The sequence below is a fragment of the Osmerus eperlanus genome, chromosome 22, assembly GCF_963692335.1.
Source record: "Osmerus eperlanus chromosome 22, fOsmEpe2.1, whole genome shotgun sequence".
In the NCBI taxonomy this organism is placed as follows: Eukaryota; Metazoa; Chordata; class Actinopteri; order Osmeriformes; family Osmeridae; genus Osmerus; species Osmerus eperlanus.
In genome coordinates, this window is record NC_085039.1 from 8,113,223 (window position 1) to 8,128,338 (window position 15,116).

The 15,116-nt window shown below is 45.4% G+C and overlaps 2 protein-coding genes across 2 annotated transcripts in view; one reads left to right on the plus strand and one right to left on the minus strand.

The window, feature by feature from the left end:
* LOC134009165 (transmembrane channel-like protein 5) overlaps nucleotides 1-7,246 on the minus strand; it is a 21,890-nt gene extending 14,644 nt beyond the window's left edge. Inside the window, 10 exon segments of the mRNA XM_062448891.1 lie at nucleotides 478-623; nucleotides 928-1,188; nucleotides 1,990-2,071; nucleotides 2,433-2,535; nucleotides 2,744-2,860; nucleotides 3,632-3,709; nucleotides 4,285-4,514; nucleotides 5,027-5,217; nucleotides 5,853-5,933; nucleotides 7,191-7,246. Coding sequence (XP_062304875.1) covers nucleotides 478-623; nucleotides 928-1,188; nucleotides 1,990-2,071; nucleotides 2,433-2,535; nucleotides 2,744-2,860; nucleotides 3,632-3,709; nucleotides 4,285-4,514; nucleotides 5,027-5,097 — 1,088 coding nt within the window. The 5' untranslated portion in view covers nucleotides 5,098-5,217; nucleotides 5,853-5,933; nucleotides 7,191-7,246.
* On the plus strand, nucleotides 6,601-15,116 carry LOC134008620 (transmembrane channel-like protein 7). Its single transcript, XM_062448084.1, is given in 17 exon segments — nucleotides 6,601-6,738; nucleotides 7,177-7,346; nucleotides 7,348-7,449; nucleotides 7,937-8,078; nucleotides 8,690-8,845; nucleotides 9,175-9,260; nucleotides 9,502-9,647; nucleotides 9,819-9,966; nucleotides 10,737-10,913; nucleotides 11,408-11,553; nucleotides 11,804-11,918; nucleotides 12,067-12,164; nucleotides 12,613-12,796; nucleotides 13,412-13,542; nucleotides 13,734-13,889; nucleotides 14,157-14,235; nucleotides 14,728-15,116. Coding segments are annotated over 17 exon segments (2,250 nt in total). The 5' UTR covers nucleotides 6,601-6,722; the 3' UTR covers nucleotides 14,926-15,116.

Here is a 15,116-nt window from a genome sequence, read left to right on the forward strand (position 1 = left end):
AGGAGCGTCCAGGCACCGCCGGATGTCGGGTCAGCCAGGACGTAGTTCCTTTTGAATGAACTGGCCATGCTAGAGAGAAAGACAGACACACACACAGACAGACACACACAAAAACAGAGATGCAGACAGACAGACAGACAGACAGACAGAGACAGACCAACAGCCAGACAAAAACCGAGAGAGAGAGAGAGAGAGAGAGAGAGAGAGAGAGAGAGAGAGAGAGAGAGAGAGAGAAGAGAGAGAGAGAGAGATGAGAGAGAGAGAGAGAGAGAGAGGAGAGAGAGAGAGAGAGAGAGAGAGAGAGAGAAGATGGTCACCAACAGATTGTACTGAATAGTTTCAACATAGTTGATATAGTACTCATCAGGACGTACAGAATTTCGAGTTACCATACTCAGACAACGTGTAACTGGTTGGGTTATTGTCCCTCTTCATGACAATTGATTGCATAGTATAAGTTGTTAGATCCCTACTGACCTGTATATCAGGGCACCTCCACACAAGACCATGTAGGCTGCTATGGTGAAGAAGTAGGCCAACTGCATGTTGTATTCTGTAGGAGCTGACCCCGTGGGCTTATCACTGTATGCACCATAGTACATTACGGTGTAATTGAAGTAACCCTGTGGAATCACAATTTAAAAGGCATTTATTGACACCTCATTCACTAGTCAAATCAAATTTGAAATAGAGGGTGTCTTTGCTTTTGGCTGCCGTCCTGCCATGCTAGTTTGGGCTGTCTGACCCCCCCCCCCCCACACACACACACACGTTGTAATATTTACCATTCAAGAATACAATGTAATACTGATTACAAGGAGCAAAGCTAACCAATGTAGCTAAGCTAACTTAGCATGTATAAATGAATACAATTGTATTCAAACTAGGAATGGAAAAGGATGAAAGTGCAACGTAAACCGAACCCACCGCTCCGGTCAGCAACTCCAGGCCTCGGAAGTTCGCCTCCACGGGGAAGCTGGCTGTGGCGTTATGCACCAGCTGAGGGATGGTGATGAAGCCAAAGTTGACCAGGAAGGAGAAGAAATTGAGCATGAGCAGCCACTTGAGGAACAGGAAGTAGGAGAGGACGCCAGTCCCGAACTTGCCGCCAATCTCCTTGAACGTCCCTTGCCAGATCTTCAAGGCCTGCCGGGCTGAGGTCATGTGAATGCCGCACCTGCGGAAGGACTGGCGGGTGGAGGAGCTGGTCTTTGAACAGAGCCGAAACTAAGACACAAGCCTGAGTCTATCACACAGACCATGTAATGGACAGCCTTGGAGGTGTGCTTGATTTCCCTTTCAGCTAGCATGATGGGACAGATGCATTTGTGTTCTCGCACTGCATATGATAAATCAGGCACACCCAAGAATTTGACAGTATTTGTAAATAGTTATTGACAGAGGCCTGCTACTTTGGAATTCCGCTAACAATGACTGAAAGCTGTCAAATTAAAATCAGACATAGATCAAACAGTTGGGGAACGCTTGATTTGGATCACATGGGTCCATGAACGAACAGTGAACCTCAGTCCAATCAAGTGCACCTCTATTCAACCACGCTATGATTCACACCATCCTTGACCCAGATCTGATAACATCAACAGACAGAAAGTGGAGATGGGTCATAGAGCGCAATAACAACCTAATGATGTGTCAGGTCTAATTAGACTGGAGCCAGAGGTATAAATGTCACAGGTGTCGCTTGTTAGTTTGGCGCCACCTCACGAGGCTCGATCTCAGGCCCTCTTCTGACGATGACGTTTATTTGTTTTATTAGTCATTAGTATCCACCATGAAAAGCTATTCATTTGATAGCATGGATAATTGGTACTTCTGCTCAACCAAAAGATCATCCAAGAGTCAGTGACCTGACCAGGAAAAGATTTCGTATTATGACACCTGGTTTTATGCCATAGGACACTAGGCTTGATTCTGAATCACTACATATTGATTTGGTTCTTTATCAGCAACACTGACTTTGTGACTCACCAACGACATGTTCTCTGTGCATTCTGCAAAGCAGGTGAACTGGCGAGCACGCTCCGAGGACTTGAAGGCCAGAACCTGGCTCCTAATGAGATAGGGAAGGAAACAGATAAAACAGTGTTTGGCGACGTCATGAGCTGCCTTTATCTCTCCATGAAAATATACAACCTGCCAAAGCAGCCCATGTCTGTAGGGTAGCTGTGAAACTTTGGACTCCAAAGGTATTTTTATTAGCAGGGTTTATGAACGAGGGAGTGTGTGCGTGCATGTGTGCCCCCCCCACACACACACACACCCACACAAACACACACCCCAAACCATGACACAACCGTGAGCCTTGACACAAACCTATCCTTGTGCAAACAGAACACCTACTTCCCGACTAATGTGACATCTGCGCCGAGCCAAACCGAAGGAGTAACCCTGCCCCCTCGTCAAACACCCACCTGATGTGCTTCTTGTCCTCGAAGCTCATGGGGAGTCCTCGGATGGCACGTATTCTGTCGCGAGTGGACAGGGCAACAAGTTCTTTCACCAGGTCCTGCTCCTCTGTGGAGATAAGGACAGGACGAAAGACATCAGGAAAGACGTTATCTATGATGGAAGTCCGGTAGGTCAGTCTGAAGAAGCGCCGCTTGATATGAAAACACTGGATGACTGAGAGATGACAAAGGCATTTGTTTCCTACACAGGACACCTACCAATCTTTCCTGGTCAGCAAGAACAGAAAGCGAATTGAATCTCTCCCCTGTCTTACCGTTCTCCATCTCAGTTCTGATGGCGTGCTCTGTGAAGCCCAGATTACTCATGGCAGCCTCTCCACCAGGGAATAGACTCATCCTCCTCATTCCCCTCCAACGCATTGTCATATTACCTGAAACCACATGAAAAGCAAATCAGTATATTACCTGAAAAAAAAACATATTGCATTGATATAGTGTCAACCGAAAACATAAATGTGTCAGTGAAATTACCTCTGGTAAATTAACTCATGGAGATTGGTAAGAATGGTCATGCTACTATTTAACTATGTCTCATCTTAAGTGGATGGCAAATAAGCTTTGACAACTACTGTACATTCACTTTAGACTAACTAGGTTATTCAATACTCAAGGAAATGGGTCTTATCACATACAACAAAGGTTGATACCTGATGCTAATATTTACACCACTAAAGGAGTTACCAAAGGTTTCTGTTTACAAGGTTTCTCAATACAAGTCAATCAACTACCAAACTCTTAAAATTCAATCAATTATCAAGGGGTTAATTTTTAAAGATTTTATGACAGATTATACATTAACATTTACAGTTGTCTTTATTTCTAGACTGGCTCCTTTTAAGGAAATGAGAATTCCATTACAATTTCCCTAAATAATTTTCTGACAGCATGGAATTTTCTGACTGCATGGTCACTGAATAGTTTACTTATTTATAACAGCAACACCATGACAAAACTGTTGTGACAGTCAAATGTTTAGTGTTTTTGAGCTTTCTCTGTTTGCATACATATCATAACAACAGTGTGATGGACGCTAACTTCAGTAACAGTGCATCTTTAATGTTTCCTGAGCTTAAAAAAACGGTGACAACTCTGAAAAGAAACGAACCCCTTGAGCGTTTGTAAATGTTTTGAAAGTTCGGTACCTGTGAATGCAGGTAGCTGTCGTACGGGAGGGGAAGGATCATACTGAGCCGCAGGTTCTATCTGGAACGTACTGTGGTCTAAACATGAGAAACAAGACAGAGAACTGGAGGGATTAGGAACACGCTGTCACATAGCAACGCACAACAACAAAAGGCTCCTCAGAATCAGAATGGGATTTATTCGCCATGAAAGTTTGCACAGACAAGGAATTTGCTTTGGCAGGAAGGTACATACAATAAACATATAGGAACCTCAAATTTAAATATGTGGACTATCTATACTAAGGGTACATAAACTAGCAGTACTAAGTGGAATTAGAATTAAATAAAATATACAAAATACAATAAAATAAAGTGAGTTACACACGCAGTGTGCTTCTAAACCACAATGGACCATCGATGACATAAATACTAGTATGCAGATCTGAAATCTGCATACTGCATATCTTTAAAACCGTTTTTTCATGCGTCACCGGTGGGATATGAACTTCCCGCCTTCTGCGTGGAATCCCATCCAAATGAAATCCACCCCCTCTCAACAACTGAAACAACATTTGGGCTTTCGGAGGCATAGACAACAATACTCATTACATAGTTATGGATCCCAGCCACCTCCTCTAATGAGCAGATGAGAGGTCAGGCTCTCCACTTACTGAGCTCATGCTGCAGCCACTTGGGGCTCTCGGGCTGAGGCGAAAGGAGACCCATGGGGATGCTGTCCCTGCCCCTCCAGCTGCCCTCCTGCCAGCCCCCCCAGGGCACCTTCTCCAGGGCGTCGTCGTAGCCCGCCGGGCGGCCCTCTGGCTGCTGCCAGCCTCTCTGCCCGCCCGTGTCGGCCTCTCGGGCGTAGGGATTACTGTGCTGGTGTTTGCTCCTGGAGGGGCTGCAGATAGGAAGAGAGTTGAGAGAGAGGGGAGGGGAGAGAGGACAGTTGACAAACACATGTTGCTGGTTGATATATTTATATATACTTATATATAAGTATTCAAGTATCATAGTCAGAAAAATAATTATTGAAAGCTTGTTGACCCACACCCACCCTGGCAGTCATGTCCCACAAACGGAACAGTACATTATTAGCATTAGTAACATAGTTTATCTTTCATGTAGCTCTGATTGTTTCTATGTATTTTAGAGGAGCTATTATTGGAAGCCAGGCTATAAATCACACCTTCAAGATGTTGCCATCACCCCAACCTTGACAAACAGTAACTTCAAAGGACCTTGCCCCCCACCCCATCCACACTCAAACCCACCCTGGTTTCTATTGACAGCAAGATGCATTTTACTTTTATGAACTGAGTGGTGACTCACATACAAAATGCAAATGATAGGGGAGGTAAAATGATCAAAGCTAAAATAGACACATAAAGTCACAACATAAAAGTGTCAAACCTCCTGTCGACCTCCAGTGTTTCGCTGTCATGGTAGGCAGGGTTGAAATGTCCCCCGTTGTAGTGTGACATGAGATCCTCGATCTTGGACTTCTCTTCCTCCTCTTACTCAACAGAGGCTTTCTCCCTCTTTTATGCTCCTTCTTCAGTCTCTCGTTCCTTCTCTAGTGCGCCGCAGTCTTGGATGTCCACCTATTCTTGGTAAACACGCCTGGTAGTCATCAAACATCTCCCATTACAAAGAAAGCAAACTAGTTGTCGTGTTCAATGATGCAGTTCTGGTATAGAATAAAGATCCTACACCTAGGCTAACATTAAGACTTTCATGGTAAGGTCTTGATTACATCGACAAAGAATGGTATTCAGCACACCACTTATAATAAGACTGCATTTTACTCAATGTACATTCAAACAGCTATAACCCAAGGGAAACCTGTAATTTAACTCTTTTCCTATGCCTCCGTGTAATTCATTATTAATGAATACTGCGGATAAGGTTTCTGACAGACAATTTGTGGTTCCTCGTGGCAGAAGTAGGAGTATCAGTACAGGAAAGACAAATCTGAATAGCAAAAGAACAATCTGGAGAAAACAATCTGAGTGGATGTTCAAACATTGCTGTCCTAACAAGTCAAAATGGATCACAGTGCTATCAGTAAATGAAGCTCCATTGAAATAATGTTACTCAAATACTATACTATTCAATTTCCATGAAGTGATATAAAGTATACACACTTCACCATAATAATTAAAGTGTGTCATAATAATAAGTCACCATAATAATTCACCATGATAAAAGTTATGTACAAACTAGCTTTTCAACTTACATAGATTCGATTGTCTTCTTCAAGTTAAATAAATGCAAGCTAATCCAAAGTTATTCCAGTGTTACAGTAATAAAGTGCTGCCTGGTGGAGACAAGAGAATGAGAGTGATACCTGTGGACAGCAGTGGTGTACACGGAACTGTGGTCTAAATTCATAAAGTTGAAAGTTCACTGGCTTTGAATAAACCATGCAAATCCCAAGGCTCTTTGCTCTAAGACAAACATTATAAGGACTCCCATGAGTTTAAACCTAATTGGAATATATACTTAATATGTTGCCAGGAAATGATAAACCTTTAGATTAATACATAGTGAAAGCTGAATAATGTCCACTTTGCACTGGGAATGCAAACATTACCTATTCAAGCAACTATAATGATTAACCTTAAACAGGGTTATCATGGTCTGTATGAAGCACAGATTAAACCAGATGATTTGACCCATACCAATGCTTTTAATGATACTAAATATACTCCTCAAAAAGGTTTTTATTGAATCATGATTAATATATTAATTAACAGTTAATGTTTTGTCGATATATATCGACAAAACATTAACTGTTAATTAATCAGATCAGTTTAGTTTTTGCGAAATGCGTTATTGTTTAACGCATTTCGCAAAAACTAAACTGATCAATTAACATTAGTTACAACGTCAATAATGCCGTTTTATATCAACATAACGTGCATTTGTTATGTACAGTTAGTAAATAATCTTTTATTTTGCCTATTTATTTTTAGTTAAGTCCCCCTGGATTTCAGGAAGTGGATGTAGGCATTGTTTTCCTACTCCATAGTAAACGGGAGCTGTCAGGCTAGCAAAGTTTGACAATTCTTTGATGGTCGCTAAACGTTCGTGAAGAAGACAAAAAATGGAGATAGACTCAGGTAAACTATGAAAACTAAAATTTTCTGACTTTTAACAATATAGACAGCTGCTGTTCTTGCCCTCATTGGTGGTAGCTAAAGTTAGCTAGGAAAACTATAGTAGTTAGCTACAGTACTGTAGCCAGCTAGCCTATAACTGCGGTCTGACTGCAGCATATCTATACTACATTCTTTCCGGCTATTATTATAACAACAAACATGTTTTCAGACACCTTTTCATGTCATGCTTGTTAGCAAACAACATATGAATACATTTGTTATATTTGGCCTTTGGACGATCACTTTGATGTTATTTCAACTTAAATGTAATTGAATAATGAATAATGCCCATTCATACTCAATTAACTCTACGAATGCAGGTATTTTTCTGGACAATCAAGTCCTATTTTAGCCAACCACAACCACCAACAGTTCTCCACCATGTCTATTTAATAACAGTGTTCTACACGGACCGAACTGGACCAGTCAGCAACCCTTTGCTAGACCAGCTGCCGAGCTACCAGTCTCTGCTGTACCGCAGGAAGCCGTCACATTCGAGCAGTACAAAGCGCAGGAGCAGCACCAGAAACAGGCTGGGCTCGACCAACAGTGGGAGATGGGGGGACGACCACCGTGGACAGAGCGGCGGAGAAACAGAAAAGCCAGACCGTTGAAAGAGCTGTCAGAGAACTGCCGAAGCCTATGGAGAGAGACGCAGAGACAAGTGAGGAGGCGATCCACCCCCCCACCCCCCCCCGACACATTAAGCCTAGATAAGCACCATAGGTAGAACCGAAACACACTTACAATCAAGAGTCTTCATTGACATTGTTTTTAGTCATGCTTAGAAAAATGGGTGTAAACCAAGCCCCTCTGTATCCTGTCTGTTAGTCACAAACCTGTGGCATCATGTACAGTACAAACTCATTTTACTGCTCTATTAGGATGTGAAACTCACATACAAGTCACATAAAATGAACTTTTTGCTAATGAAAATGAAAGATGAAAATGAATCTTATATCTAATCACGTATTTGCCAGACACAGATTATACCTGGTCTTTGATTTATAAACAAGGAAACTTTGATCTTATGAGTCGCGACTGATCAATATCAAGAATGTGCCCGACAAACTGAACTGTATTGCGTTCATTGACTTCATGAACGCAATGGACTAACCGATGCTCCCTGCCGACGGTGCCCACCCCCCCCAGGGACCAGCGTCTGGAGCAGGCCAGGGAGCTGAGCAGCTGGAGGCAGTGGAGACAGAGCGCCAGACGAACCCTGCGGAGGCTGGGGGAGGACGCCCGCGACTGGCTCCACTCCCTGGAGCTCTGGAGGGGGGACATCCACCTCATTGAGGGTGAGGTCGGGGGGGAGAGGGTGGGAGGTGGGTGGGGATGGGGTGGGGGGTAGCTAGCGGTGAGAGGTTTATTTTTTATGACAACGTGAGTCTCGCTAGCAAGGGTTAGCGCTTGACTGTTACGCTTTGAGACTCGAGCTTTTGCCTTTGTCGAGCACTGAGATGTTAATTACTCGTACTTCTAAGGAACTTGTGGTGTGTGTTGGTGTGCATGGAAAGCTAAATATTAGACCAGTGTTTTCCCAGTTTTGGGAAAAGTTGGCAACCTCGTTACCCATTGTTTATACCTTACAGGCCTCGATGAATCAATTTATTTGTTATACCTAATTTCTGAAGGTTTGTAGGTAACTGTTTGGATAAATATTGGCCGTGCTTATCTGCAAAAGCCGGTTCAACAACAGTTTTGATGTTCTTTCTCTCTCTCTCTCTCTCTCTCTCTCTCTCTCTCTCTCTCTCTCTCTCTCTCTCTCTCTCTCTCTCTCTCTCTCTCTCTCTCTCTCTCTCTCTCTCTCTCTCTCTCTCTCTCTCTCTCTCTCTCTCTCTCTCTCTCTCTCTCTCTCTCCCCCTCTTCCTCTCTCTTTTCCCTCTTTCTCTCTCCACCCCTCCCTCAGGGATGTTCGGTACAGGGATCCTGTCCTACTTCTCCTTCCTGCGCTACCTGGTCCTGCTGAACTTCGTCATCTTCCTCCTCATGTTCAGCTTCGTCATGCTGCCCATCATCATCGCCCCCCACGCCTCAGGGAACGCCACCTATAACCAGGCGGACGGTAACACAAACTAGCTTCGGAACCAGTTTATACCGGTATAATTCAGCACGTGCCAGTTTATACCAGTAGAAATGCGCAAAAAAACCTGTCTCTTACTTCTCACAGTCCAAGAGAACGGATACAGTAGGAATATGGACATAAATGTCATCACATCAGACCCTCAATGTTATCTGAGGAGTCATTTTGCGTTGTAGTCTTTAAAAAAAAATTCTAATCTAATTAGCCCGCAGATAAGCTATAAACGGAGTGCTTCCACCATTTCCAATGAGCACAACAGACCAGCCTGTGCTGAACTGACCCACGGGGTGGTATGTGGCTGTGCTCCACAGGCAGCGTGTGCAGTGTCTACCCCAGCAGCTCGCGTCGAGGCCTGGTGGTCTTTCACCAACACATCACTGACTTACTCTCCGGAGGGGTATGTCGCCCGTTCTCCCCGGACGTTCTGCCTTCATGAGTGTTTACTGCTGATATAAAACTCTTATTTTGAAAGCAGAGACATAACGTTATGTATACTGTGTTCTGAATACAGAGTTTTATGGATGTGAGGTATCTTTAAAGTGTGGGATGATGGGAAACCGAAAAGATAATGATGATGGGAAATTGAGTTTTTTTTAATGGACCGGTAGTAAGTGAGTTCTCTGGACTGTGACACACAGGGTTTTCTGGAGCAGACCTACCTGTTCTATGGCTACTACCAGGTGGATGCCATCTACTTCCCTGGGTTCAGATACAACCTTCCTCTAGCCTACCTGCTGGTCACCATAGCCTACCTCTTCCTCAGTCTCATATGGATCGTGAAAAGGTACCGTCACCAGCATCTACAAAAGTGCTGTTTTTTGGGGCTGAATAAGTCGAATTTCAGCCAAGGTTATACTGCTACTAATTAATGCACAGTTACAAATAAACAGTCAATTCAGATATCATAATTATTGATATTGATACATTGTACATTTAAATGATTTGTTTCTCCCAGATCTGCCACGGGGTTCAAGCGTAACCTGGTGCAGGACGAGGACCGCTTCCAGAGCTTCTGCAACAAGATCTTTGCCGGCTGGGACTTCTGCATCACCAACGAGAACGCGGCCAGGCTGAAGCGGAGCAGCCTGCTGTACGAGCTCAAGGTGAGGCGAGGGGGCCTCAAGGTGAGGCGAAGGGGACCTCAAGGTGAGGCGAAGGGGGCCTCAAGGTGAGGCGAAGGGGGCCTCAAGGTGAGGCGAAGGGGACCTCAAGGGGAGGCAAGGGGGCCTCAAGGTGAGGCGAAGGGGGCCTCAAGGTGAGGCGAAGGGGACCTCAAGGTGAGGCGAAGGGGGCCTCAAGGTGAGGCGAAGGGGCCTCAAGGTGAGGCGAAGGGGGCCTCAAGGTGAGGCGAGGGGGCCTCAAGGTGAGGCGAAGGGGCCTCAAGGTGAGGCGAAGGGAGCTCAAGGTGAGGCTAGGGGGCCTAAAGGTGAGGCAAAGGGAGCTCAAGGTGAGGCGAAGGGGCCTCAAGGTGAGGCAAAGGGAGCTCAAGGTGAGGCGAGGGAGCCTAAAGGTGAGGCAAAGGGAGCTCAAGGTGAGGCGAAGGGGCCGCTGTCGACGGGAGAGAGAGTCTGTTTGGGACTGCAGGTGTTTGCTTTCACTGCACGGAGGGATGGCTTCTATCCCAAGTGAGAATGCGAGTTTCAACAAGTTTGCTTTGCCCGTGCCTGCTAAATATGTTGTGCAAGCAGCCCCGGCAATGCCTCTTCATATTCAGTGCTCGCGTATTCGTATTTTGTGCTTTCTTATCGTTTTTTCCCCCCAAGCTTTTTTGAAGGTCGACATTACATTAAATGATGTCAAGCTCGCACATCTGACCACAGCTGGTCACCATAACGATACAATTTTCTATTTTCTTCACGTCACTCTTTGCCAGACTGACCTGGAGGAGGAGCGGATCAAGCAGAAGATCGCCGACCGCACGCGAGGGCAGCGGTGCAGGATCTACCTGATCCGACTGATCCTCAACCTGTTTGTGGTGGCTGTCCTGGCCGCCTGTTTCTACAGCATCTACAGGGCCACCATCTTCTCCCAGACAGTCCAGGTCACCAAGGTCGGTAGATCATCCATCCTGGGGAAATTTGAAGTGTTGGAGAATGCTAGGCACTGGTTGTTGGGTTTTACAAAACAATACGATGGTAAGAATGGGAATTATTACCATTGAATGTTAGCAGAACGTTTACAGACGGTTGCGGAGTTCAGAGTGTTGTCTATTGCTTGTCATCAGTTATTGTAAACTGAAGCTTTTTTTGTGAAACGTTTTTCAACATTTTCTGAAAATACCGAGTAACTGAAGAAAAACAAAACACTGAAAAACAGTTGTAAGTTAGGTTAAAAACCGAATATATTCTATAACTACTATATATTGAGTGGTTCCCAAACGTTATTTTAGTTTCTGATTTTGTTAATCTAAATGGCCTAGTTTATTTCATAAAGAGGTAACATACTACTGTACAGTTTTACACCCTATTACAGTAGTAACTTTGCTCTGCACAAAGTCCATCCCAGTGACGTATGCAAGATTTGGTTTTCCGTGGCGTCCGCCAGGTGAACTTCCTGCTGGACCTGATCTACGAGTACCTTCCGTCCATTGTCATCACCATGGCCAACTTCATCACCCCCCTCCTCTTCTCCTTCATCATCAACTACGAGGACTACTCCCCTGCCTTTGAGATCCGCTTCACCCTCATGAGGTACACGCCGCGTAAAGACGGGCCAGCATCTTGAGGTGTTTCGGGTTCACCTCGGAGTTTGCGCCCAGTAGGATCGTTTGTTGCTCTAAATCGAGTCACTTGAACGTGTACCAGGTCAGTTAAACTTCTCCCTCTATTTCTCTCGTTGCTTCCTCCCTCCCTCTCTCTCTTTCTCTCTTCCTCTCCTCTGTGTCTGTCTTCTCTCTCTCTCTCTCTCTCTCTCTCTCTCTCTCTCTCTCTCTCCCCCCAGGTGTGTGTTCATGCGTCTGGCCAGTATTGGGGTGCTGCTGTTCTCTCTCTGGTCTCAGATCACCACCTGTAAGGAGCAGCCCTGCGTGTGTGGCTACAACCACGTCCTCTACTCTGTGAGTACAGCCCTCGGGTGTTTATTCCTCTCCTGTAAATGATCTAGCAAACGAGCATACTGTATGGATACTGGTTTGTGTCAGGGTTTGCTTGAGTTGAATTCATTGTAATGTTTTGGATTCTGTGCTTGCCTGTCTCCCTGCACAGTGCTGGGAGACACGCGTGGGCCAGGAAATGTACAAGCTCACGATCTTCGACTTCATCATTATCGCCGCCGTGACTCTCTTCGTGGAGTTTCCCCGGAAGTACGTGTGTTTCACACCATTGAATGTTAGTCAGTCACGGTAGAAGCAGTGTATCTTGGATACAGCTTTGTAAAGAACAGTGTCGTACACACACAGTCCACAGTAAAGGAAATCCTTCTTCCGTAACCTGTCCGACCACCATGCATTTACCACTGCCACTTCAACAGGCTGTACAGAGAAGCAAAATCCAGCATAACTGTTTTATTTCTAATCTGTCTCCCTCCCTTGTCCTTCCCTCCTATATCTCTTAACCCCCCCCCCCCATCTGTTTCCTTATCAACCTTACCCCCCCCCCCCAAATTGACCTCTATCTGTATCCCCATCGAACCTAACCCCCCCTCAATTGACCTCCACCTATCTGTAAACCCCATCCACCTAACCCTCACCCCCCCCAATTGACCTCCCCCTATCTGTTTCCCCACCAACCTAACCCCCCTCCCTCCCGCAGGCTGATGGTGAACTACTGTGACTGCGGCCTGGCCAAGTGGTGGGGCCAGCAGGAGTTCGCCATCCCCCAGAATGTGCTGGAGATCGTCTATGGCCAGACCATCTGCTGGATCGGCGCCTTCTACTGCCCCCTGCTGCCCGCCATCTGCATCATCAAGTACTTCATCATCTTCTACATCAAGAAGGTAAAATCGAGCGTTCACAGCTGCCAGGTAGAATGAAGGGTTTCTACTGGCCACTTACATATAGAGGAGTTCAAGCCTGGGGAAAGAGTTGAACGCCACCAGTTTGTGGGGAGGAATTGAAGCTTGCCTCAGTTTTCCCATATTGTGTGTCTTTATCTCATTTACTGTATAGAATACCAGGGTGTTTGCTAGCTATTCACCTCTGAACCTTAGCTATTCAAGTTCCCTATCAAAGATGGTCTAAAATGGTGATATTGTCTTGTCTTAAACCTCAGGGGTATATATTCTATATTTATGTTTACAAACAGTAGGACAGTTCCCATTGAGTACTGTGCAAAAAATCTTCGGCACCCAAGACATTAATATTGTCTTGAATATTTCTATTTGTCTCTTCTGTATTTGTGCGGCAGTGTAAAAGTGCAACGTCAAGAACATTTTAGTTTTAGTCTTTGACATTTTTCCTTCAAGCATTTTTGTATTTGTGCCTAACACTTTTGCCCAGTACTGCATATTGTAGCCTGGGGCATGTGAAGTGACTGAAGAGGCACGTTCACATCAACCAACACATTGTGTTACTCACGCCTGCTGCTCCCTGTGTGGCTGCAACTCCTCCAGGTGTCCCTGGTGAACAACTGTCGTCCAGCCACCCGGCCATTCAGGGCCTCCAGCTCCAACTTCTTCTTCCTGGCCGTGCTTCTGATTGGCTTAGCCCTGGCCTGCGTCCCCGTCGCCGTCAGCATCGCCCAGTGAGTACACGGCCATAGCCGCGATGTCACCACAGCCTGTGTGTTCACCGCTCGAAACGAGATGCCGTTTAAAGGGGCGTGCCCCCGAAACTTCGAGTCATGATACCAGAGCTCAAACACACACCCCCGCAGCAACAAAGCTAACGGAGCTAGCGTAGCTAACGGAGCTAACGTCTCCTCCGCCCCCTCAGGATCAGCTGCTCGCAGGCGTGCGGTCCCTTCGTTAACTACACCACCTCCTGGGAGGCCCTCCCCCGCACCGTGGCCCAGCTGCGCCCCGAGGCTCGCTCCGTCCTCCTGGCTCTCTCCTCCGAGGCCTCCGCCGTGTCCCTCTTCGTCATCACGTGGTACGTTTGAAAAAGATAGCCTAGCGTAGCGTAGCTTGTGTGTTTTTTTTTTTTTTTTTTTATGTCGGGAGTGCAGGTCTATTATACAGTAAGGAGTACAGTTGTTACTCCTTTTTATATGTCGGGTTAGGGTTAACTAACTAACTAACCCTAATATTATGTTACACTGTATGTTGTGCTCCATTGGTCACACTGAGTTGTTACTAGCGATCCCTGCGTGTCGTGTTAGTGTGTTTTTGTCATTAATTCCTGTCTGTGTCTCTCCAGCCTGGCCATGTTTTATGTTATCGCGTTAGCCGGCGCCCACAAGAGAGTCATTAACCAGTTGAGAGAGCAGCTGGAAATGGTGAGTACACCTTAGAAACTTTGCAGTTTTGGTGCTTCTGAGAAGGCTTCAAAGACTAATTGTAGTGGGGGTTTTTTCTCCAAATTGCATATTTTTGTCTACGACTTGATATTGCCGGTTATCTAATTTGGGATAGGTGGAAGTAAGGAGCCTCTTTCACTTCTTACTTTGACCCGTTACTGTGTTGTACAATCACACAAATGAGCTCTGCTTGAGGAGTCCCAGCACTGTAAGATCACATTATGTGATTAGAAACCAAGCTTATATGTCTCCAGCATCACATCTAGTACAGTACAACAGTTTTTTGTTTCACAAAAATGTTATTCCTCAAATACAAAGATTTATTGACCGTTGAATCGTATTTACTGTAAAGCCATTCACTTGACAATTATACTGGTGACATTTAATGGACAACTGGACTTGCCCTGTGGGACTGTTATGACGTCCAGGAGTTTAAGAGAGAGGGTTAACGTGTGTTTCTCTGTTCTCCAGGAGGGTCGAGACAAGCGTTTCCTCATCCAGAAGTTGTGTCAAGCCCAGAGGGCCCAGACCCGTTCTCAATCCCGGCCTCGCGCCCAGTCCCACCCAGACAGGCACAGCCCCAACTACCAACTACCATCCCCCACCTACCCCTACAACTCTAGTCTGTTCCTGGTCCAACCTCCCCCTGACTCTTCCACCCACGTATAAACCACAGAATAAGAGTGAGCGCTGTAGAGCTCTAATAGATTTGAATGGATGCTAAAAGTTCTGAAACCACAGAATTATTGTTTGAGATCTTAATATTCGGAAAGGACTGCCTTTTAATCCAAAGTAGATTTGAGCATGTTCAATCTTTTAACTACAATATTGGGACCAATGATTTGAACATGAAGCTCAAA